At 36.9% G+C, this 24,675-nt stretch overlaps 1 protein-coding gene across 4 annotated transcripts in view; it reads right to left on the bottom strand.

Moving 5' to 3' along the window:
* Positions 1-24,675, bottom strand: part of CNTN1 (contactin 1) — a 263,603-nt gene that overhangs the window by 23,415 nt on the left and 215,513 nt on the right. For all 4 annotated transcript variants that reach the window (XM_054811869.1, XM_054811813.1, XM_054811784.1 and 1 more), the window contains 5 exons: positions 22,381-22,539; positions 18,921-19,070; positions 15,312-15,382; positions 9,744-9,978; positions 6,106-6,209 (listed from right to left, as the gene is read on the bottom strand). In XM_054811869.1, the coding sequence (XP_054667844.1) occupies positions 6,106-6,209; positions 9,744-9,978; positions 15,312-15,382; positions 18,921-19,070; positions 22,381-22,539 (719 nt within the window). The remainder of the gene's footprint in view (positions 1-6,105; positions 6,210-9,743; positions 9,979-15,311; positions 15,383-18,920; positions 19,071-22,380; positions 22,540-24,675) is intronic.

Raw genomic sequence — 24,675 nt, 5'->3', positions numbered from 1 at the left:
CATGGAATTCCTCCTACAGGCCGTGATTTTAACCAAGTTGCATACAGACATAAAGAAATAGAAACAAATTCAGATTTTATTATGAAACCTTTTCTCACAGTGGTTTAACTTGTTCTCAGCTAAGTCATTAGAAGCCTGGGAGATGGATACTGCTTTCAGAAAACAGGACTATTTTCTTATTGCTGTTTTGTTTGAGTATTTCACTCTGAACTTTAATATTGTTCTCCTACACTACAGTGTAGACTAAACTCTGCTAATGTTTTCACAATATTTTGTTTAAAATGTCTTACAAATTTAGTACTTTCGTACTTCTGTCAAGGGAATGAAAAGTATTCAGCCATGTTATCTGTATGTACAGGTCTAGATACATGTACTTAACCATTTTCTAAATTTGACTAAATTCAATGAGATTTCACAGTACAAAGGACATTTGTCAAAGTAGTTGAGAAAGAACTTGAAAAATCTTAAACTATGGGAAAAGCACCAATGTAAGCTTGTAACATCTTAAAATCCAAAGTCAATTAACTCTGAGAGTTTTCTTTTTCCAAGAAATTGTTCCATTCTACTTTAATTCATTGCATATTACAAAGCACCAGTTTAGAAGAGAGTAATTCCCCTGGAGTGATGCCATACCATAGGGTCTGTCACATGCACAGGGTCCTATTCTTCATGGCCTTGTGAGATGCAAGTGAGAGTAAAACGCTGCCAGTCTCTGGGTTTTGTCATGTTTATAACCGTTTGGGTAAGACTAAATTACTGCACTAACTGGAAAGAGTGGAAAGCTGTGCCCATCACATTTTGGTTTTGAGTGTTTTTACTCAGTGTTCCTGCTCAGCTTCTGCCTGCCTTCATAATGATTTTCAGGTATGCTACATGAGGACATTTTGAAATCTTTATAGGAAGAGGTTAATGTTGGTAATTTCAGGGTCTAGGAAAAAATCATGCTTCGTAAGATTCAATTGGTGACATCGAGTATCCTGTTATTTTATCTTTTAAATAGCAACCGCTTTAATCTTCTCTTCTGCTGACATTAGTTTTCCTTGGAAACTTCATTTAAGGAATAGGTTAGAAAAGCAGATAGTTGGTCAAGGTGTTAATACCACAGATCTCCTCTTTACAATTTATGAGTATAACCCTTGTTTGGCAAGGTTCTATTTCCTCTTGTTCATATTTAAATTAAAATCTTTAATAAAACTCTTTCTTTCTTTCACCTCAGAGCACATACTGGCTGAATGAGGAGAGGTGCAGTAGAGGATTTATCTTCACCTACTTCAAAGGGTAACAGCCAATATCACTACACTGAGGTTACTCTCGTTTAAATATTAAAGTCTCTTGTCAGTGTTTGTTATGTCAGTCTTGCCCCACCAGTGTTAGAGGCTACTCCTACTCTGATTATTATAAATGTGACAGTCATAATGGCTTTTCTCACTCTTCCCTGGTGCAGAGAGAATCACATTGTATCTGCAGGCTAAACTGGCTCCTATTTTTAAACACAGCATGCATACATGGCTTTCAGCAGGGACAAACAGGTAAGTTTTAGTTAGATAAATGTATGCCCTACACAGTGTTTTACAAGTTAATCCACTAGCGTCCTAAATATCAGTTTACTGTAATTTAAGCACTCACACTCATGAAATTCCCGCTTATCAAGGTGGCTATTTTACTGAGTCAACAGCCTTTGCCCCAGAACGAGTGAGGAATGTGCACCCAATCCATCCTGCAGGCTGCTCCAGCAGGGTGGTAACCTCCACTTGATGAATGGTTTCAAACTGGCGTGGATCTGAAACCGTCACAGTCATTTCAGCTGAAGGTCTGATTGTGATCTTCAAGTCAGATTTTTTTTTTTATATGAATACACTTAACAAACTGTTGTAGATAAACTGCTGTTGTTGAATGCAACCAGCTGTATACCATAAGCTGTTAACTATAAGTGGCTGACTCAAGTGTGAGAGGGCCTGCACATCAGGAACTAGAGGATATCATGTCTATCTCTGTCCCTAAGTTCAAACAAGTTTCTAGCCTGCAGCAAGGGGATGTCTGTGAAGTACTAGGCAGGCAAAAGTTTATTAGCTATGACAGGACCAATGGTAGCTTTGTTTTTGATATTAACTGGCCATTGAGGACTAATTAATTCATTTTTCGTATGTTCTATTATGTTAATTAAGTACCTGCTTTACCTAAAGATGGCAAAACCACTTTATGTGAAGCTTTTGTTAATCATGGGGCATATGCTGGAAGCCTTTGAATACCTCTGACTTGCAAAACTTTCTACAATCCTACTGCTCATTTGCACTACAGTGATGCTAAGGGTGTAATATAACAAGTAATATACAGCATCAAACAAGACAAGTGAGAACAATGAATGAAAATGCAAATTACTTCACTGAGAGTATATTACATTACAGGCAGAAGTAATATAATTTAAAAATTAATTTAAATTTAATACCAAATATTATTGTTCTTGGCTGCTATGTTGTGGACTTTACTCCTGCAGTGTGTGAGCTGTGTGTCACACACTCAGAATGTTCTTCTTTACCTCTTCATTTAATATACAGTCATAGATACATGTGTAGATCATTGTAAAAACTCTTGGAAAAGAAAAAAATTGAAATAAGATGACTCCCTTGAGAGCTAAGAAAAATTACCATCTTCCTTACGCTATTCCTGCATTTCTCTTCTCACTTACTATTAAATAATTTAAAAGTCTCTTGAAATAACTTGGAAATTTCTTTCACTCTCGTGCCTCTTTGGAAGTGAAATCTAGAATTAAATGCCCCATTGCTTCAAGAAGTCACATTTCCCCACTTTGTTCAGTAGGCCCTCCCTCTTTTTCTTCAAGAGCTCAGACTGGCTGTTTTTTCCTGGTGCTCTGCATTTACCTTGTTAGAGTAAGCCATAGGAAATTAATCCCCAGGGGAAACAAGAGGGTATTTCACCCCAGCTCTAGAGTTTGTTGCAGGAGATAAGCCAGCAGTGATCTGTGGGAAGGAATGCCTTAGCCATCATGAATATGTACAGCCCTCTGTGCTGAAATCAGGCAAAAAAACTCTTCTCTATTCAAATTTTAATATACTGAAATACATCAGAAGTTGTTTCTGTAAGTGTCATTAAACAACAGCTCTCATATTCATAAAAGTTTTACATAGGAGAGACATAAAAGAGATACTTTACTCATTTTAAGAAAGATTACTAATAGCATATTTCAGTAAACAAGGGACAATGGTGGTGAGTAGGGATAAATTTGTTTAATAAAATGAACATATGTCTATTGCATAGAAGGAGCAGGAAATATGGATAGTGTCTTTGGTGCATGCACTGAAGAGCTGTGGCTTTTAGCAGGCTATTGTAAGAACTCATAAATCTTAAATTCTCTATTTGGATGGAGATAGTTTTCATACTTTATCTCTTCTTTAAGTGTGAGCTGAGGATACTCCTCTGTAATGGCAAAACGTATCAGCTCACACTCATCACCGTGAAAACAGTCATCCTGACAGTATGCATTAGTGTCAAGAAAATCTGACTCCTCCTGGTGTGAAAAGTGCTGTGTCACAGGTGAAATACCTTCAGATACTTTGCTCAGGGTACTCCCACCTCTTAAACTCTAGCATTTAAAAGGTCAGCTACGCAATTTTCGGGTAATAATAAAGACCAAAATGAAACTGAGAAGGTGTTCTGGTGAATGAGGGACTTTGCTAACCTGTGTTGCAGCTGAGCAGTAATTAAAAAAAAAAAACCTGGAATATTTCTTGATGCCAATAGAGACAGAGCCTCACGGACATATTCACTGGAATTTTATAATGTAGTTTTAGTGCTCCTTCTCCCCCAACTTGCATTGTAAATTCACAAAAATTATCTATGGCCTTGACCTTACAGAGGAGTCCTCTCTATTTTAGTTCTGTCCTATGGCTTCTTCAGGACTGATGGGAGATCCGATCTTCAGGAGCACAAGACTTTCTTTTTGCCCTCAGTGTAGAAGCACAGGCTTGCCCTTTGCTGCTTTCCCCTCTACTAGAATAAGAGCTGGTGTTTACTCTAGAGAAAAAGATCTCAGAGTTAACACCTTACTGAGCTCCGTGGGGCAGTAATTCATGCCTATCAGTCTGTTTATTGCGTAGCCAGGTGGGAACTTTTTTCCACATTCCTCGTAACTAGAAGGTTGCTTTAGAAAAAGAGGGAAAAAAAAAAAAAGAGAAGAAATTCATATTCTAATGCCCCGGTTCACTGTACATATTCAAGCCACCCAGTTCACACTGGATTCGTGGAAGTGTAGTACTTCTGTAGGAATAAGCGGATGAAGTTACACTCCAGCTATCAAAACAAGGCCACACCCTGCACATCTATATTCTGTGTAACAGAGCTCTCCACACATTCCCACCTTCCGTCAGAACAGCAGTTATTCTCTTTTCAGCCCAAACAAAAGAACTTCTTTCTTTTTTCCTTTTTTCTTTTGACTTTCCTGTGCAACCTGTTCTTTCCTGCTGAATCCTCTCCCCTGCTTTCTTCCCCTGATGTCCCCTGACAGCAACTCAGATGGCTTCATGTAAAGTAAAGTCAAATTAAAAAAAAAATGGCCAAAAGTGAGTTGCCTATCAGAATGTTCTCCCACCATGTTCCTCCCCATTTATCCTTACACCTCCAGCCTTCCTACCCCATTCCCCATTCCAACTCTCAACATCCACTGCCGTGCTTTATCACCACTGCAATCCCAACCTCTCCCAGTGCTCCTTGCTGCTGCTCTCTCCGCACCCCCACAAGTCCCCCGGCGTGTGCCTGCCGAGCCTCTGTTCTGGTTATTCAGGGTGCACAGGTTCGCGCCCAGTTTCTGTGCAGACTGTCCCGCTCAGGAGCGCAACACGGCGACACGGCTGCCTGGCTCGAGCTCACAGCTCTGGGCACTCCACCCAGCTCTCAGTTACGACCATGAATTTGTCTATCCTATTCCAGTTGCACAATCCCTATGAAACACCAAACCAGTGGGCTGCTTTAGTAAATTAGGAGTTGCTGTTGATGTCAGTGTCTTAATTCCAGACGCCAGTGTCCTCTGCTTGTGATTTTAAAACTTTATGTGCGTACTGTGTAGAATCAGGCTTTATATGGGACACTCTGCTAGTTCCTGTTGAGATCTTTGCTATGATGTTGTTACAGTATCCCAAAAGTATTACATAAATGTCATGGAGACAGAAACAGAGATCAGGAAATATAGAAAAATTACTACTAATTAAAAGAACATTTATTCATAGATTTCAGTTATAAAAATACATTGTATGAAGTTACTCCACATTTGTATGTGCTCATTTTCAAACATAGAAGCTACCATCAAGTAGCCGACAACTTAAATCGCAAAGCAAGTTACTAACCAAGGCCCAAATCCCTATTCTGGAGTGCAGCCAAAGTAAGCTGGCTGTACACTGCAGAGTTTGTCAGCATCCCCTGTGCGTGGATGATGTTAAGACTTCCCTGCTGGAGTGCTACGTGGCCATTTCTGGCGGCACCCACCCTGTGGCCGTTGTCATCTTTCTAAATGGACAAGAACAATTTTTACTGGTAGTACCACTTAGTCTTGGACCAGATGAACGTACCTTGAAGCTCTTTTTCACATGGAGAATAGAAACCATGAACAAAATCTTGTTAGTTTGCACAACGGCACTGTCTCTGTTATACTGGATTCTGGGCATTTGTCAAGTAGTCCCACTTACTATAGGATTTGTGGGTGAATTACATTAAAAACTGCTGAGAATTTAAATGGGCCATGAATTAGTTACAATTTCATATCCATGTTGACAATTACACCTAAAACTTGATCTCAATATCTTTTGAGAAGGCAGAGATAGGCATTCAATTACATAACATAAAGAGACAAGATTCTTTTATGAAATAATGATGCCTTTTTTCAGTTGAATAGTGAGCACATACCTTTGTTAATATGTTTTAGTAATGAAGTACATAGCGCCAAAAATAATCTGTTTCTTAGGATGTGAAATCTGTACAGCAAACAACACCTAAAAAGTGAACCCTAAGATAGAATGCTAAGGTAGGAATTATACTTGCACGTTACTACTGAAATTAAATGAATGAGAAGATACACAGTGTCACCTCTAAACTCACCTGATATCCTTCCACAGATTTATCAGAAACATGGTGCCAAGAAACAGACATTTCAGAAGATGACAAAACTTTTACACTCACATCTGTAGGTATTTCAGTTGGGGCTGAAAGATGAAACACATGTTAAACATCCAATCTCATCCAGTGATATTGTTATACTTGCTTGTATTTTGTGTTATTTTCTTGGTATCAGGGGCCAAGCGTGTTAGTCTTTAATCTGTTTTTGCTTGAGCAAACTTTAAATTCAGTGATGATCTGTATGGGAAATGCCTCTATAAAAACAAAGCAATGATTCTATTACTTGGCTCAGACTATGTATTTTTATTCTTCAACAGATTCCATGCTGAAATTTGTGTAAATCAAAAATAGGCTTTGATAAATAGAATGAAGCATCCAGTGATCTTTTACTAAAGACTCACAGATTATGCAAATCAGATTTTTTAAGATAAGTACACACAAATATTCATATGCATGTCACTTTTAGTCATGATGATACAAAGTTTTCATGAGACTAGATACTAAATATAGAGCTGGCCAGTGGCACACATAAACTTGGACATAAGTGTGAAATAATCCAAGAGCATCCTTCTATTAGGCATACATCACAAAGCCAGTGCAGAATACAGACCATTATAATGTGATATGCTTTCATTCAAGGCTTAGAATATTAAGTTCTAATTTAATTATAAGAAGCTGTTGATTTCACTGTCACTTGCATTTTAAGTGAGGTAAAAAATTTAAAAAGGCATACATTTAGCAATGTCTATAAAAGATAAAGTTTTCCAAGCTAAGAACAGTTCTCTGTCGCGAATCTTTTGAAACAAGTTGCAACAGACAGGCATGGCAGCCTGAGCCGAGGAAAGTTTTCATACACTTAATCTTCTAACTGGGCATCCAGTCAACTATGCATCAAAACAGCCACTGTTAAGACAAAAAACAGTTACATCTCTCATGAAAAGTATCCTAGGTAACAAAATACTCTTATATGCAAAGTTACCTTTTGTAATTGTCTTTCAATGACTGTTAATAATGCAAATGTATAATTAAAAAATGATACATTATTGCAAAATTGTTTTCACAATGACAGGAATTTAGATAAGCAAGAGGCCTATGAACTCATTACTAGCAATCATTACTCACTACTAGCAATGGCAGGTATGACTAGTAGTTGTCAGATATGGAACTTGGCTTAAAACATGTGGGAACACAGAAATTCCCCAGTCACTAAAGTGAATAGAGATGCCCACAGTTACAACTAGACACACATCGATATATTACAAAATACACAACTTGGTGGAAATGCTGTCATATTTATGTATGTATATTTATACATATCCATATGGAATATTGTATGACCATGTTGCTTTAAAATCTCACTAATATCTTTGCGAAGTTGTGTTGTCTGACAGTAGTAATATCACTTGCTGATTCAGACGTGCAGAAGTACAGGTCAGATAGATGCGATCATCTAGTCTATTCCCAAATCACTGCCAGACTCTTCTCCATTGTATCAATTACAGAATTTGCCAAAATGTTTCACATTGAAAAGTTCCAACTGTCAGGGATTTTGCTGATACAATACTCTAAACAATATTTCATCTGCTTATGCTTGTTTATGAGCTCCAAATAATTTATGTCCCTATTTGGCATTTATGTTCTATAAATATTTTGCAGTCTCTCTTGAGCCAGAAAGATGACATCAGCTGCTTTTCTCTAGACTTCTAATTCAGTAATTCTACCAATAAAAGAAGCAATCAAGTGGGCTTCACAATATGTTCTCTTCACTGAAAACAGTGGTCATCACACAATTATCTTCTAAGCTAACTATACAAAGTTAAGGCTGGGAGCCAGTGAGCATGCTACAAGATACTGAGGTGACTTTCTACAAGTCCTGACGCCAGCAGAAAACTCTGCAGAACGTTCTTTGGAATAACTTTCATTACACCTATTAGAAAAATTACTTCTAGCCCACCCTGAAGTTCCTGGCTTTGATATGGTCAGTAGCCAGGGTCATAGCTCTGCACAGGAGCTGTGAGCACTACTGGGAAGCTTTGGAGCACCCTGAATCTGACTGTTTTGGTGACTCTTGTGCTTGAAATCAAAGAAAAGTAGGCTCACTGAGGTTCTATTCCTTTTGCTGCCTGGATCTGGCATCATTTAAGCACAAGTGTTTCTATCAAGTGTCTGGATTTGCTAGAACATAAGCAGCTACTGAAGAGAGTTCTTTATCTGGAAGCTGGCACTACCGCACATTTGCTCTTCATCTATCTTTTGGAGCTACTAGGCTCTGCCATGTCTGTGAACTTAGAGAGCTAGATGAACACACTCCCATCCCTGACATGATTAGTATAATCCTAATATAAACACGTGGGAGCTTATCAGTCAGCTGTCAATAATGTCTCTGAGAAAGGATGGGTACTGAAATGTTTTTTTGGCAGACATGGCTTTTATTACACCATAGCTATTTACTAACTCACTTATACAACTGCAGAAACAACCGTTCTGTTGCTGTAGCTGCTGTTGAACACAATATCCTAAGGTACACTTTTCTGAGAAAAAGGATTAGTATTAACCTCTTCAGATAGCTAAGTGTTGCTAGCTTGAATCCTGAATTATTGTAAGAAACAAAAGAACTATTTCATCTTTTCTCTGTGTGTGGGCGATTTATGTGCAAAGTTCCCATTAGTCCTAATGGGAATCATGAACATAAATCTCCCATAGAGTACCCAGAGTAAAGAACAGAGTCGGAAGTGTGAGAATGTGGCCTTGTTATCATATCCCTCCTCTTGGCTCTTTGGTCTGGATCTGTTGACTTTGTGAAGGAGATTCTGCTCTATGAAAAGAAAAATATGAGCAATTCTTCTGTGGGTTTCTGGCAGAAATTAATGAACCGCATTTTTTTAAAACAGGCTCGAATGATTATGTTGCAATTAGGATGTTGTATATATTTCTTCTGATTTAAGGTAAACCTTCTTCTAATACTTTCTCTCTCCTGCTGTTTGGAAATGTCATTTAAACTTCAATCACAAAGATCACAGCATGTGAAATAATTCCAGTAAGAATTAAGAAAAGGATTTTGATGAAATGTCAAAGAGGTTTTCATTAAATTATTCACTTGATAGCTCTAACATCCAAACCAGAATAAAGAATGTGGCAGGGATAATTTATATTAGACTCTAAACATGCTAGAAATATAACTAGATAGAACTGAACTATCATTCCTTCACAATTTTCGGCTAAATTCTGATAGTGATCTACTAGAATAATAGGCTTTAGTGTGGTCCGTTAAGCAGAAAAAAATTACACATATGTCAAATACATGTATTGAGATCACAGAGACATTGCTGGATAACAATCTAAATGTTTTAGGCGACCAATATGAAGATCAGAGTTTCTTTTTTTACTGCGTATTGCTCAGGGACAGCAAGTACAACCAACTGCTCTGCATCACACAGAAAGCAGTCTGCAGTTGTTGATTCAGAGCAACCGCAAGTGCTTTGTGTGAGCAAATATACACCCTCCTTGCTGAAGGCATGTGCTGCTCTGTTAATCAGCGTCAAGGACCAGGTTGTCTCTACTGATGGCAGTGGTGCTGATCTGGGCCCTCAGTGTAAAACTTATCTGGAACGTCTACTCACCATCTTGTGCTGAATAAATGACAGCAGTGAGACTGAATGGTCCATCCCCTTTGTTGTTAAAAGCTTTCACTTTTACTTGGTACTGGGTCGAAGGTGGCATTGATTCATCCTTGTGGACGTACCGGCCAATTTCAGGATTAGTAACTGTAACTCTTCTCCATTCCTTCTCACCAAATGGCTTGAAAGCCACTATATAACCAAAGTTATTGCCATAGTGGTATTCTCTTGACAAAGGCTAAAGAGGCAAAAGATAAAACATTACTTTTTGTAGCCAACTAAACAAATGGATCTCTAATGAAATATTTATAATACAGAAAGCATATGTGCATTGTAAAAACACTGAACTAAAATTCCATTTTCTTCTGGTTTGCTTCTACGGTTTGCTCCTACCCTCTTTAAAAATACAGCATCTTCCTTTAAAAATACACCATTTTCATTAGCAGATCTGCAATACTAGCCTATCTGCTACCAAAACATTTTAAGATCTTGTTCCTCATCCAAACTCAGTGCAAGACACATCATGTTATCTCCCACAGAAAGAAACCAAGACTGACTGTGTACTACAGCTAGCAAAAAGGGCTTTCTTAAGGAGCAAGTGATAGTGGAGATGTAACACAGACACTCTATGCAAGTGTATGGGTCCATGTGCATGTGTAGAGACAGATATTCTTGCAAAACAGAGAGAAGAGAAAATTTATGTGGCTGGCCTAAATTATCTTGATCTGCCTAAAGCTGGTCACCTACGCAACTTGTACATCTGATGAAGAGACATGGACACTCATTCAAAGAATGATTTATCTTGCCACTTTTCACTGACGATGGAGGGGATCCAGTTGCTGGTTTAGATCATCTACCTAGCTTCTAACTGGTAAAAGTTTAAGTGAAATGACTCCCACTTTCAGCATGAGCATTAAAGGTACCTATCCAAAATATTTCTTAAAACCATAGCTGATTTCCTAGGCCTAGGAATACTGAAAAATATAAAATTACGGAAGACCATCTGCTGTAATTAATTTTGCTTCATTTTTCCCTTCTCAGTCCACAAAGTCTTTACCACAATTGTTAGACAGTGCACTCAATGGGCCAAAATCATGTCATTCATCAGTGCATCTGAAGGCTGACCAGAAGCATTCTTTGAAAATAAACTTCCTGCATCACCTTTTCCCATACAGAGATGAAAGAGCTTATATTGAGGTCCTAGAGCAGTGCAACAGAGAGTAATTATTCTCCTTAGGTGTCTGCCCTCTACTGTAGCACTTCAGTCAACATGTATGGAGATATTCTGAGCAAGGATTTATGAAACTTAGAAGTTAATAGTAGAAAAATACCCACAAACTAGCTCATATATTTTGAAGCTGGAATGACACTGCAAAGATTCTCTGAGAAAGAAAACTCACTGAATTTTTTGAACAATAGAAACATTTCAGTTTTGACTTCAGAAACATAATACATGGATTAGAACACTATTATACATAACATAACAAGAAAGAAATTAAGGCAAACACAGATGTCGGAACTCAAAATTTGAAAAAATGTCTGATAAGGCCATATGAACAATGATGGAACTTCCAAGAGAAATGTACAGAATCAGACCAAAGGTTGGGACTTCTGACTTCAACTCAGCTTAAGGTCAACTGACCCCTGCCCCGGGTGTGCTAGCTATCGGATCCCATTGTATCCCATTTTCTCTGTTGCTGCTGCAAAGTTTCACCACTCTGCAATATCAGTGCTAAAGTCACAAGAACAACAATACAGCAATATTAAAAGCAGGCAGCCTTCAGATGGTCAAGGGCAGAAAGCTGGCTCTAGATGAAGCTTCTTAGACACCAGTGCTTCAGCATGGGACCATCACTGGATACAAGCTAAAACTGGCTGTGGGAGTAAGGCCCAGAATCCAACAGGATTTACCATCTGCAGAGTTCGGTAACCAGTAGGTTTCCTCTTGCTTGCTGTTCTTTTTTTTCCCCCATGCTTACCTTCATCTCCAGCAGAACAGTGGTTCAATTCAATGAAAAAGTGGAAAGTGGTCTCAGCACACCATGACTAGGGTTAGGGCACCCTTCTAGAACATGGGATATGTACGGACAATAATCTGGACTGAGTGCCTCTTGCTTCCTGGGTGGGTAGTCCAACCATGACTCCATGTTGCAGAAGACAACTGACTCATGCAGCTGACTGCAGGTGTCTACATACATAACAACTTTGGGTTTTCTGGGGAACACAGGTGAAATGCTGATATATGTTAAATCTGAATTATAATGGAGCTTTAGACAGTGGGAAGATACTCATCCACCTACAACATGACTTCTGAGAACACATGAATGACAATTATAATTGGTAATTAAGATGACTCCTAAGAGATAACATTCAGGAAACCCCTCATGTGAAAAAGGAGATGAATATTTGGTCTCTAGTTGTGATGCTAACCACAAGACACCAGCTGAAGACTTTAACTACAAATCAGCTATGAAAAAAACCCCACTGGATAACCTATTTTATATGCTTAATTTTTTGTGTGTCAGACATACTCTGAGTGTACCTATTGGAGGAGGTATAACTCATGTCTTAGCTTGTTTTCCACCTAAGGTCTGCCTGGTCATCAGGTGAGAACTGGATACCTAGTTTCCCAGAACAGCTAACATCACCTTCATGTACCTAAGTTTCATAGGCAACCTCACAATTCAAAAGTAGATTTCATGGACTGGGTCACCTTCAATAGCTCGGTTTCTGAATCTATCATTGTATGTAGCTGCTTAAAATAAACCAGAACCCTATCTCATATGCCAAAGTAAGCAGCCTGGATGTGGCCCTAGTCTCAGAATGATTTTCAGCCAGAGCAAACTTCAGAAAGCCAGGACTAGCAATTAAAAATTATATTCTGGAAAGTCTTAAATAAAATGGTGAAAGCAGCTTGCCTTCCAATGGCTGCACATAATAAGTAGGCATAAGTTGCTGAATAGCTTGTAGTTTCCACTAAAAACTTTGACAAACAAAACAGAAGAGGGAAAGACAAATGGGGAAAATGAGGAAGAATGGGCATGCCACTCCTAGCTCTCTTGCTCAGTTCTTCTTTCAAAACAAGACTCAAAAGAGCTTTGATTGCATCTCTGGCTGTCTCATTCAACCTGGGCTTATGAATCACAGCAAAAGCTGAAAGGGGGTTGGCAGCAACATGTGAACCTGCCATACATTTTGTTCTTCTCTTCTTAATTAAGGACTATTTTGAGTAGCATATGCAAATGTCAGCACATTTGGGGAAATCAATATACAGCTTTATCTTAGCCTTACAGATAGATATATTGTTGTCTGTCAGACAGGCTCCGTAAATCTAATGCATCTATTCATAAACACTTGCTAGACATAGTATGGAAGATTCTTGGGAAGTAAATATTTGAAGACATGCTTAATTTGTCTGACTAAATGAGCTACTCATTACAGAACAGATGTAAAAAGCATGATATTAGGTAAGAGAAATAATTGGAATATAAATCTACTTGGGTGTATAGGAAAGACTGAAATGATCTTATACTTCAGATCTTGCATTAGTCACTATTCTCCTGGTTATAATTTTCCTTTTTTAGTTTGGTCACAGCCAAGTTTTCACTGTATTGAAAATGCCATGAGTATGGGTCTTTACATGCAGTGCAAGAAATAGCTCTGTAATTTAACTTTTTATAAGATAGCACTTGTGAAGAAATAATAAAATAATCTAGGTCTTGTACAACCGTCCAACTTTTCTCTTCAGAAATAAAGAAAGATCAGAATCAAACCAATTAGGGCACATCTACTTCCTAACCTATTGTTAGTGGAACTAAGAAATAACCTTTTCAATATATTTTAACAGAAGTGTGGATCTTCCTTTTTCAGAAACTTAGAAATTTATTCTTTATGTAAATTAATTGCTAAAATACTTAGGAAGACTGAAGAAATATTTTTAAATGAATTAAAAAATAAAAACCAAACCAGGAAAACCTAAATCTGTTAGCCCAAACATATGCCTGACTATTTCTGTGTCATACTTAAGAACTTTTCCAAAGAGGTATGATCAACCTTCAGTACAAAAAGAAGGAAATATGCATATGGATTAAAATTTGTACATACATAAGGAGGACCCCTATACAACAATGACAAAGTTGCTGTTGGAATTATGTCATCTTTATATTACTTCCCATGAGAAAAAGCACTCTTCATAGGGGCAAATAAGCTGCTACATCTAAAAGAAACTATTCCCCAAAAGACACAAACGGCATAACGTGCCTTATGTGCCTCATAGCCTTATGAAGGTGAACAGAGAGGTCAATAGCAAGATAAACTTGGTAGTTTTTTCAAGAATAACATTTAATTATCTTTCTTCGCCAGAGGTAATGCTTCTATAACTCTGTTTTTGCTGGATACTGATGGCTCTAACATGAATCAGATAGCCTTTTTTTTTTTTTTTTTTTTGCTTTATTTCTCCTCCCTAGCTTTCCCAAATACCCTTCAGAAGACTTCAACTCTCTCTTCCATCCAAGTTTTGTCTACATAATAACTTTGCTTATATATTCGTGTCCTGTCTTGTTCTGGGTTTTGCTTTCTTCCTGTCTTCTTGTCTCTTTTCCCTTCTTCCCTGTTTTCAAAATCTTTTTTTTTCCCCACAATACAGGTAAATTTTAAAAGCCATTGCTTCAATATCAGAACGAAGACAGCATTTTTATATATATATATATAGCTATATAGACAATACTTTTAAAAGACAAAATATCATGGACTCAATACCTACAGTACCTGAGAGAGATGAAATTTTCAAAAGACTTTGCTTAGTGAATAGCTGTTTTGGTAACATTGTAATATTTTGAACTTTTCATTCCATTATTTTTGTGATTAACATTTTATCTCTGTCCCTTTTCCCTTTCTCTATTTTGCTTAATACATAATCATTAAATAAAAAGTAATGGCTTGGAGGAAAAGAACATCATCATCATCAGTAGGTGGATATCAATGAATGGCTAAATTGTGGCAATGAGGTAACATTATTTTGTGTTAACAGTCACATTAGCGTGAAATAAAACTTATAAAATGTTAATATACAAGAATTTCCTTAAAATTCCAGTTAGTAATTATGACAAGCTTGTTTATGGAATGGCAATGTATGGGTTTTTTTTAATAAAGCCTGTAAATCTGTGCAAAGCACATTAAAGTAATAATTAAGACATTTTACTTTTATTTGTAGTAAGCAAACCTGCATGCTATTCAGATTGTAACTTAAAAAAAGCCTCGAAGAAAAATACAATATGATGGATTTTCAAATGCAGTTATGCCAATGCATTATCATAGTCAGAATGCGCTTCAATCTCTTTGAAATATATTCAGAAAATGTTTTAGATCATATTTTAGACATGTCCAATACATAAACATCTAAAATTCCTCATTCCTTTTTACACATTTTTATGAGAAAAGTCTGAAGACTTATATACTGTTTACAAACCCTGCTCTCATAGGAGCCAGTGACAAACAATCCACGGATTTCAGGAGGAGCAACATCAGATACAAGGAAATACAGATTCCATGCCACCTCAGTGCAATACCTACCATCCATGTTATCGTCAGTTCTCGATTGCTTCCACCCCCTCCTCCGACATCAGAAGGAGCCACATTAGGAGCTAGAAAAATAAAAGAGACAAGAAAAATGACTACAAAGCATGCAGTCAGTAAAAATATCACTATTTACTTTTCTTTTTACCAGCAGGGCCAATGAGCACACGTGGCACACACAATTAAAATGATAGTCTGTAATAGCTGTGAGAGTCTGTGGTCTTGCCAAGACTAATGTATAGCTACTGCTGCAGGAACCATGCCAGTTCTAACCATAGTTAGCAATCATTCTTCTTTTTAACCATATTCTCTACAAATATTTAATTGCCTATTCAGAAATGGATCACTCCTCATACGTCTTAAGAGAAGCACTGTGTTCTTGTGTTTTCTCAGACGTCGGTATGCCAAGGGGCAAAGCACCCAGGACTTGCACAGGTATTTACCTCAACAGACTGTGATCAGTTCCATCTACTTCAACGGATTTACTCACAATGTGTAAGGTTAAACCCATGGATAGATCTTTGAAGCACTGGCATCCTAATCCTATTCTAGATTAGTGGCACATATCTGCTTGATTGGCATGTTCAGAATGGGTAGATGTTCACAAGTGAAGCTGGCATAGGACTTAGTAATTTACTAATTGCATTTTACACTGCTATTCTGTGAAATGAAATAAAATCAGGCGATCTATCATTAGTACACAGCTGAGTGGTAAAGCAGGATACTCTCAAGGACTCCATTACAAATCATTCCTACATTCTCATTTCTGTACGACTCTGCACTAAGTGTGATTATTCTATTGCTATCCTCTATGGTGTTCGTGTATTTATTTGCTGTCACTCAATACTGAGGACACAGAAAGTACCACTGAAACGTAGGAAGTGATGGCCTACCTACAGTGCATTAAACACACCCCAAGTAGTCATGCATTAACTACATGCCCTATCTACATGAATATGTTCTTTGTGTTAAAAATTCTTATATGATCAGGCATTTTCTCCACTAATCAGTGAATGTCACAAGATCGTAAGGGGATAGTTCCTAAGTGCTCTCGCGCTATTTGAGTGAGATGTTTGCTAAGGCCTTCTCTGAGGGTGAGCTGAGGAGAAATACAAAGCAGACAAGAATTAATGTTTTCAGAAAGGATAAAAATATCTAACAACAAATTTGAAATAGAAATCAGCATTCAGTGCATGGTTTGTCTTACTAATTTCTGGCCTTTCGGAAAACAAATTAGTGGAGAATGAGACTAAACATACAAATCATGACAATTTGAGAGGAAGCTTAAACGTAGTACTTGACCTTGTTACTACTGAAATACACAGTAGTCACACTATCTATTATAAGCATATAACTTTAGTGCTAAGCTAGAAGCAGAGGTTTGCAAGAATGCTTAAGCAGTCACAAAAGATACACTGGCTGCCAGAGAAAAGAAAAAAGACTGTCTAATGTCTTACAAATCACCCTTTTCAAGAGAATCTCCCTCATTCTCTCAACCATTAAACCCAGGTTTCTCTCTCCATTAAGACCATGTTACTAATTCAGACAGCTATACTTAGACAAATACTCTAATGCATCCAGAAGCTAAAATCCATAAAAGCAGACTTTGATCCACTGCATTTCAAGAAATCACTGTGAAATGTGTTATTGATGAAGCAAGCAGATTTCATTAAAATGATGCTACTCAAAGTTACTGAAATTACAGTTATTGACAAGAAGAGAGACTTCAAAATTGAAAAAGACACTGATAACATTTGAGTTTAACAGACATTATTTGTCACCCATACAGTACAACAAAGATGCAGCACTGTTTGTTGCTGTTTAACACAGAACAAATGTTAAAAATAACTACAATGTGTGGATGTGGGTTGTTGTTTGTAAAATAAAATATTTACTTTCTTCAGATTTACATGAAAAGGCACACACAGTACTGGTTCTGTGGTACTCTGAAAGTTGACAGTGCAACCCAAATCCTATTGTTCCTGCTCATAACAAATTCCAGCTCCTGGCAGAAAATGCACTTGGCCGCAGAAGTTCATCTGCAAACCGTTACTGATTTATACCCTATTTTGGCATGGCAAGAAGTGCTGACTGATGCTTAGGAAGACGACATTAACATTCTGCTTTGTTTCACCAAAAAATGTCTGACAGTCTGCCAGAGATGACAATGATGCTGTGCATGGGGAATCAGACAACAGACTAAACAGACTACCTCTTGCAAAAGCATTGCGTCCTGCTACAAAACTGGAGGATATGCCTTTTTTTGGGAGGCTACAACAAATACCATGAATGCAGCACACTGCAAACTGCAGGATGCTACCGCTATTCCACCTGTGAACATTATTTCCCCTCCCCTTCTGTCTCTCTTCTGATATTTCAAAAATGTCTGTTGTGCAGCAGGCACTCCAAGAAGCATGTGTAGATTTCTCATTTAGATTCCTGGGCCTGCAAATACAGCTGTTGAGTCATAAAACAGATGATGTTAATAGTCAATTTTATAGGCAGCAATTTTCTTTTACTTTAGTATTAAAGTTCTGTGGCTTTTCCTTCCCTGTCCAGATTAATTTAATCAATCTGTATTTCTTTTCTCCCTAAGCAACAAAAATTTTAATGGACCAAATGTGGGTCTTTTTTAATAAATGTTTTGAAATTTGCAATGCAAATACATCTTATTTTGAAAATACTATCTAATCAAAGCAATGGCCTAGCAGGTGTAATTGCAAAAAATAATTTTTACACTTTGGTTTTGCATTTTAAGTTTCAAATCTCAAGCTACGGGACAGTAATTGTAAATATATCTAGGTTGCACATGGGTGCTAATATATGTTAAGGAGGATATACTGGTATACAGGCTTTGTTCGATACAGTCTTTTTGCAGTGATACATTACCTCCTAGAGCACTGCTGTTATCTCCTTTGTACAGTCAAACCAGAATGTGTTATCTTGAATAATAACATCTAATTCCTCATTTTGGACAATGAATTTTTAAAAGGACATGCCTGAGCCTAAAGGATATCCTTAAATACGCTCTGAGATTTTAACACTGAGCAATTAGACTGATAAGGGCATATGTTGTGTCGGATAATTTCACATCTTTTGACATGGAGTAAGAAGACACAAGACCAAACCTTCAATCACAGAAAAATAGCATTATCCATTTATAACACATATCCTGTCAGGTATTCTTTAGTTAGAATACAAACCAAACAACAAATGGACATTTTCCTTGTTAAACACATTAACGTTTTTCCCTAAGTCCTGTACCCTGGTCCCAAGCACGTGCAAGCATTCATACATGCACAACCTGGCTGATAGATACGGCAGAGGATCTCTGAAAGATACACTGTGATTCCATTTTAGCAATGGAGGCAAATTTGCCATTTATATCATGATGGTTTTTTCCTGTCTGCTTTGATGCTATCACATCTGGACAGTCTGGTATTTGCTTACTAAAATCTATAATAGTGGGTGGCTGAAAATATATTCTCTAGATTTGCATCTTATAAAGTGTATTTTTTAAATAAAAACCAAAATTACAAAATTGATTAATAAAAATGTGAAAATTAAGAAGGACATTAAAAAAATTGACATTTGCTGTTTACGTACGAGCGCCTTCAGTTCTAATTCTCTGTGATGGCATACTAGGTTCTCCTGTCCCCAAAGTGTTTGTTGCTATTATCCGGAACTCATATTCCATCCATGGAATTAAATCAATCACTGTAGCAGATTCCATATTTCCTTCAATATCTGATGGTTCTAAAAATAAATAAATAAATTGCTTTAGAAAACAGCAGTTTTACAGTAAAGTCAGACAACGAGATGGTTTATTTTGGCAAAACTGCCACTGTTCTGCAACCATGCATAGGTGTGGAAGGAAACTTGATGTACATTAGGAATACCACATTTTACAAGGAGTACTCATGGCAGTGACTGGGAATTTGGAAACTATGACACTATCTTGGATAAACCCTTATAGACTTGTAAGTTTTAACTGGGTGTGTACTAGCAAAAGAAGTACAAGTAGTTATGAGGTATCCTTACTAATTACATATTGTAGTTGTAGAATTTCATTTTACCTACAGACAAATGCAATGAGAAATCTGGAATGTAAAAACAGTAAAATAAAAACCCATGATCTAGACAAAGGCTAGTCATGTGCAAATGTAGGGTTCGATCAATTGATAAAGAGTGGTTTATAAAACATCGTCATATTTTGGTGCACCTTATTAGTGAGCACGTTACAACTTGCTATCTAGTTCTGATCCAACACGGGTAAGTGTTCTTGCAATTCCTGTGAAAAGAGTTATTATTGTCATAAGGATAAGCTTCTTTACCATAAATAAAATGTGTAACTCATGACTCTCTGTCTACAATTCACAGACAATAGGGGTTGTTTCTATAGCTGTCTGCAGTTATAGAAAGACAGAGGATTTTAATTTATTGCGTAGGCCAAGAGTTGTTTGTCAAATTAGAGTCTTGGGTTCAGAGGGAGATGGAAATGAGATATTCTGCACTGGAAAGGCAGCTGATTTGGAACTAAAATATGAACGCAATGGCTGCAAAAAACTCAGGCACAGCAATGTAAACGCTGGATGGTGACACAACTTTCCTCTCCCTAATGATCATTAAATTTTTCATTCCAAAGTGAGGCCCTGAAGGAGAAAGAAAATCCCTTTCCATTTTCTTTCCACCTGCCCACCACCCTCCCTCATCCTTACTCAAATTATTTTTCTGTCCAGTCGGTAGAGCCATTGCAAACCTCCTATGGCATCCAAGCCATGATATAAATTTGACATTCCTTTTCCTGGGCTACTTTCAATCTCTTCATTTAACCTTACTGTGCCACAAATTCCCAGAATAATTATGAATACTCAATACAATGAAAATCTGATCCCCTTAACTGGAAAGAGCAACAGAAATGTAAACAACTTATTGCATAACCCATTCATACATATTTCCAAACTGTGAAGTAGAATATACTTCTTTCACCAAACACATTCGATATTATGCAACCTGAGATGAATGATTTGGTTTGGGAATAATGGTAGTAGCAATAATAACAATAATATTTCCAAAGTGCAATGCCAAAGCATATTTTTTTGTTCCACACATTGAAAATTAGCAGCATTAAATGATAGCCTAAACACTGATGAGAGATCAATTCGGACTGTTCATCACACTTCTCTCATATGAAAGTGAACACTGAGCCAAACTGGGAGGAGCCCAGAAATTAAGTAAAAGCTTGCAGTGGTGCCAGTTATGGGTACTATGGTGATTTTACCTATTTTCTGAGGGAATCATCTATTAATCAAAATTACTCAGTGTGGTTCAAATGAAAAAGCAATGATTTTGAAAACACGAGAATAGTTCATTTCAACTCTTCAGAAATGAATAATGTATATCTTTCCTACTAGCTTCTTAAAAAAGGAATTCAACAATCTAGATTCCTCCCTGTCCCACTCAAGATGTGAATCCCACTCAACTTGCTACAGGATAAGACTCAAAGTTTGACTGCATGTCTCCATTACTATTGCATTAATTCTGTGAAGCAGAACTTCAGAGATGCAGAGAAGTGCATCCCATCATGCCTACAACACTGCAACCAGGGAATCTTCCTGACAAGTGAGAGGGGTTCAAGTGTCTGCTCTGAACCAGACGGAGCGAAGACCTGAATCCAACACTTGTATGTCCTACACATGTTTCTAGTTCCAGTAACAGGCAGCACAAAAGCAGCAGTATCAGAGCTGCCACTCCCTGTTTATAAATTCATCCGGTATCTTCCTATAACCGTGTTTCTTCCCAATTCCTTTTTTTCTTTCAAACTAAAAAGAAAAAAAATGAATAGGAAATAAAATATAATTTATCCTGAAAAAAGCAGAGGCTGCTCTAAAAGGATCCTCCCTCCTCTTTGTATTGTTACTGAAGCAAATCATCAGTTATTTGAACAGCTCTAATTTCTACATTGATTTTTTTTTTAAAGGTCAAAGAAATCTATCCTACAGAAAGTATTCAACAAGATATAAGAGATAGGAAGGGACTGGGGAACCTTCTAGTTTTATTTTCCAAGCTACGTTAATGTAAGTCATATGCTAGTGCTGGCTGTTAGAGGTAATTATATACAATAGAGCTATATATACTACATTTTCTAGAAGAGAAATACGATTTAAGGCAGTAGGCCTAGTATTTTTAACTTTTTACTCTAAAAATGTAAGAGAGATTTTCAGGTCAATATGTCAAAGTCTATTTCTTAGACTATCTCTGTAGTTTCAAAGGACAACTTAAATAAAAGACAATAACTGAAACTTTTATATTCTTAGTATTTAGAACTGTTGAGTATGTGATGCCCTAATTCCACAGAAAAGCACTTAAATTATAATTTATTAAGGTGGCATAATGAATAGTTTTGATAGGACAAATTCTGTATAGCTTGTGGCAATGCTAACCTTCATAAAGCATTCAAAGATACTAGTAGTTTTAAAATACTTTAATAATTTATGCATTTATGTTAAATCTTGCAAAGAAATATACATTAGTGTGCCTTGAGTTCAGGTAGGTGCCTTCTCAACTGCAATTATGTGGCACAATGACGACATCCAGTGGTTAGAAGGATAATCTTAGCTATGTTTTCTCTAGGGGTGCCAGTTTTAACACGACTGGAACTTAGTCTGCTCCCAGGACAAAGCAGACAATTTTAACCAACTTTATGCATAACAAATACAGAAATGAAAACACCCATTTGGCATTCAAATTAACCTGTAAATAATTTTTTACGATTTTAGTAGTTGATGTGGAATGTTTCAAACAACAAGGAAAGAGGCAAAAAACTGGTAAAAACTCTGGCCTGTTCTTTTCCGTATTTCTTGATATTCAGTTCAGGCCCTCCAAGTGCTGGGAACAAACCTATTGACAACACACTGACAGGATGGTACCTGCTCCCAAATCCTGTACAGACATTAATAGTATCCCTGGTTTCCTTTTATTGTGATTATTTTCTGCTTACCCCAGCTTTCTAACAATCAGACACTTTAAAACCTATTGACTTTATTACTTCTGGCATTACTCTTACCTGTTTTGGCATCTTTCCACTCTTCAGATAGAAAGGTTTTTGACTGGATAGTGTATTTAGAAATAGGGCTATGATTGTCTGTTCCACGACTCCAGGTAAGTGCTACAGCAGTATCTCTAATTTCTTCTACTCTTATACCTCCAGGAGGGCCTGGAGGACCTAAGAAAAAAAAAAAAAAAGGTAGTTCAATTCACAGTTTAAATATTCTGAAAATGAAAGTTCACTAACTTTCCTACTTGTATTTATCAGATACAAGGCTTTTGAGTCTCACTTTCTACTTAAGAACAGATTGAAAATGTATATATACCTTTTAATACTCTACAGAGTGATTCAGAGAATAAATATCCTTGCATCTAACAACTACCAAATGAAACTTCTGTGACTCCTGGAGATTTATTTTTTTTAGGATTTTCTTAAGTAAAAAAATGATACTTTGAAACTGTTGCTGCTCTTTTTTTCTAACAACAGTGAACTCAGAGTCAGGAAAAAAAAACCTACAAAATGTTTCTTCCTAATTACACCTAATGATGACCTTATTGGTGGCCCACCTTTAATCTATACTTCTGCTTGTGCCATATTGGCCCTGACTAAAATTTATATGGAAAATCTTGGAACTTATATAGGAGAAGAATCGTACTTTAAAAGACACTTCTATAGACCTCTTCACATTTCTCTTGGCCTTCATATTACCCCAATGTGGTAAACCCATCATCAGATTCAAACTTCCTACAGACTACTATAACTTGAGTGAAAGCAGAACTAGACAATGTTTCTCTACAGTTGAACAAAAACCTTCCCACAAGAATTTCAAAAACCCATGCCAAGATGTGGAATCCACTACACCCACTGAACTAAAAGCAGCCTTGCGAACTACATGGGTGAAATCGTACAACCTCTGTGCACCAGAATAACCCCACAAAGATCACCACCAAGGAACAGAAGCACTAAGCTATCAAAGGGAAAACATTTTTCACAAAAGTCATTCCACATCTGCCCTTTCAGTCTTGATCATCAAGAAGGACCTATAAAATAATTTCTAAAGAGTATTTTCTGTTTCTTCAAAATACAGTAACAGACAAAAACAGCTGAAGGGAATAAATGCATTTTTCTAAATGCATTTTTCAAATTTTAAAATTTTTCTTCTAATTACTACTACTCCCACACCTCTACTTTGTGTGTGTAACTTTTTTATTGTTGCTGTGCTGTGCCTCGGTCCCCGGAAGAGAGGGGGACAGATCAACAGGCACAGATGATTTTTTCATAGACCAGAAAGCTAAGAAGAGAGTGATGCAGGCACATACATATGTGAATATAGGAACCTTCAGCTGTAAAAGACACCACAATGTTCAGTATGCTGTGCTAAAAAAACCCTAAACTTAGAGTAATTCTGTAACTCAAAGCTTAATAACTGGCCTATAGATATTTTCAGATAATTCTTTTCATATAGACTGTTCTGGTTTTGTTATTATGCTTCTGTTTGAAATGATACATAGTTATGTGATATATATACATTAACTGCTGTGTAAAAACAGAGACAATACATTAGAACTACTGAGATGCATTTTCTGATTCCACATTCAGAGATAATAATATACTGACATGATTCAGGTAATTATCCAACAATATGATTGAACAAGTCCCATAGTGTATTAAAAAAACACAACAAGAAATAACAGGATATATTTCTCTGCAGCATTTACAGAAAAACCAGAAAAAAACAAAACAAAAACGACTCGAGAAAAAGAATGGAACGAGATTTCTACATCAGGTGTAAATACACAGTTTGCCAAATGTATCTACAGCTCTTGATCTCTTTATTTTCTCCATAAATCTGAGCAAAAGGAATCAGATGAAATTAACTGAATCAAACACATATACTACCATACATTGTTGTTCCTCACTTTCAATGAATTAATCCTTCTAAGGAGCAAGCAATTCCATTCTCGACTCCAAAAGTATTCAAATTTAGACTGGTTCCTTAAAGAATATATATGCCATCGTTTAAAAAGAAATAAGTGTGACCACTCTACACAATTGATAGGACTATGGCCTACAACTTTGAAAATCAAATTCCTGATTGTTTCTTCTCCTAAGGTCCAAGAATAGTTCCCATTTAGTATCCTTGGAAAAATGTACATCAGTTGACTACTGGATTGCTCATCACTAACTTCTATTAAAATTCAAGTCTTGGCATTGAAAACTAATCTACTAATTAGCTGTCTTCGGACCTTCCTTTCAAGGTAAGGACTAAATACATCACTGCACATGAAAACAGGATGCACAAAGTAGAAGTTG

The sequence above is a fragment of the Grus americana genome, chromosome 1 (genome assembly GCF_028858705.1).
Source record: "Grus americana isolate bGruAme1 chromosome 1, bGruAme1.mat, whole genome shotgun sequence".
NCBI lineage: Eukaryota > Metazoa > Chordata > Aves > Gruiformes > Gruidae > Grus > Grus americana.
This window is presented reverse-complemented; position numbering and strand designations above follow the sequence as displayed.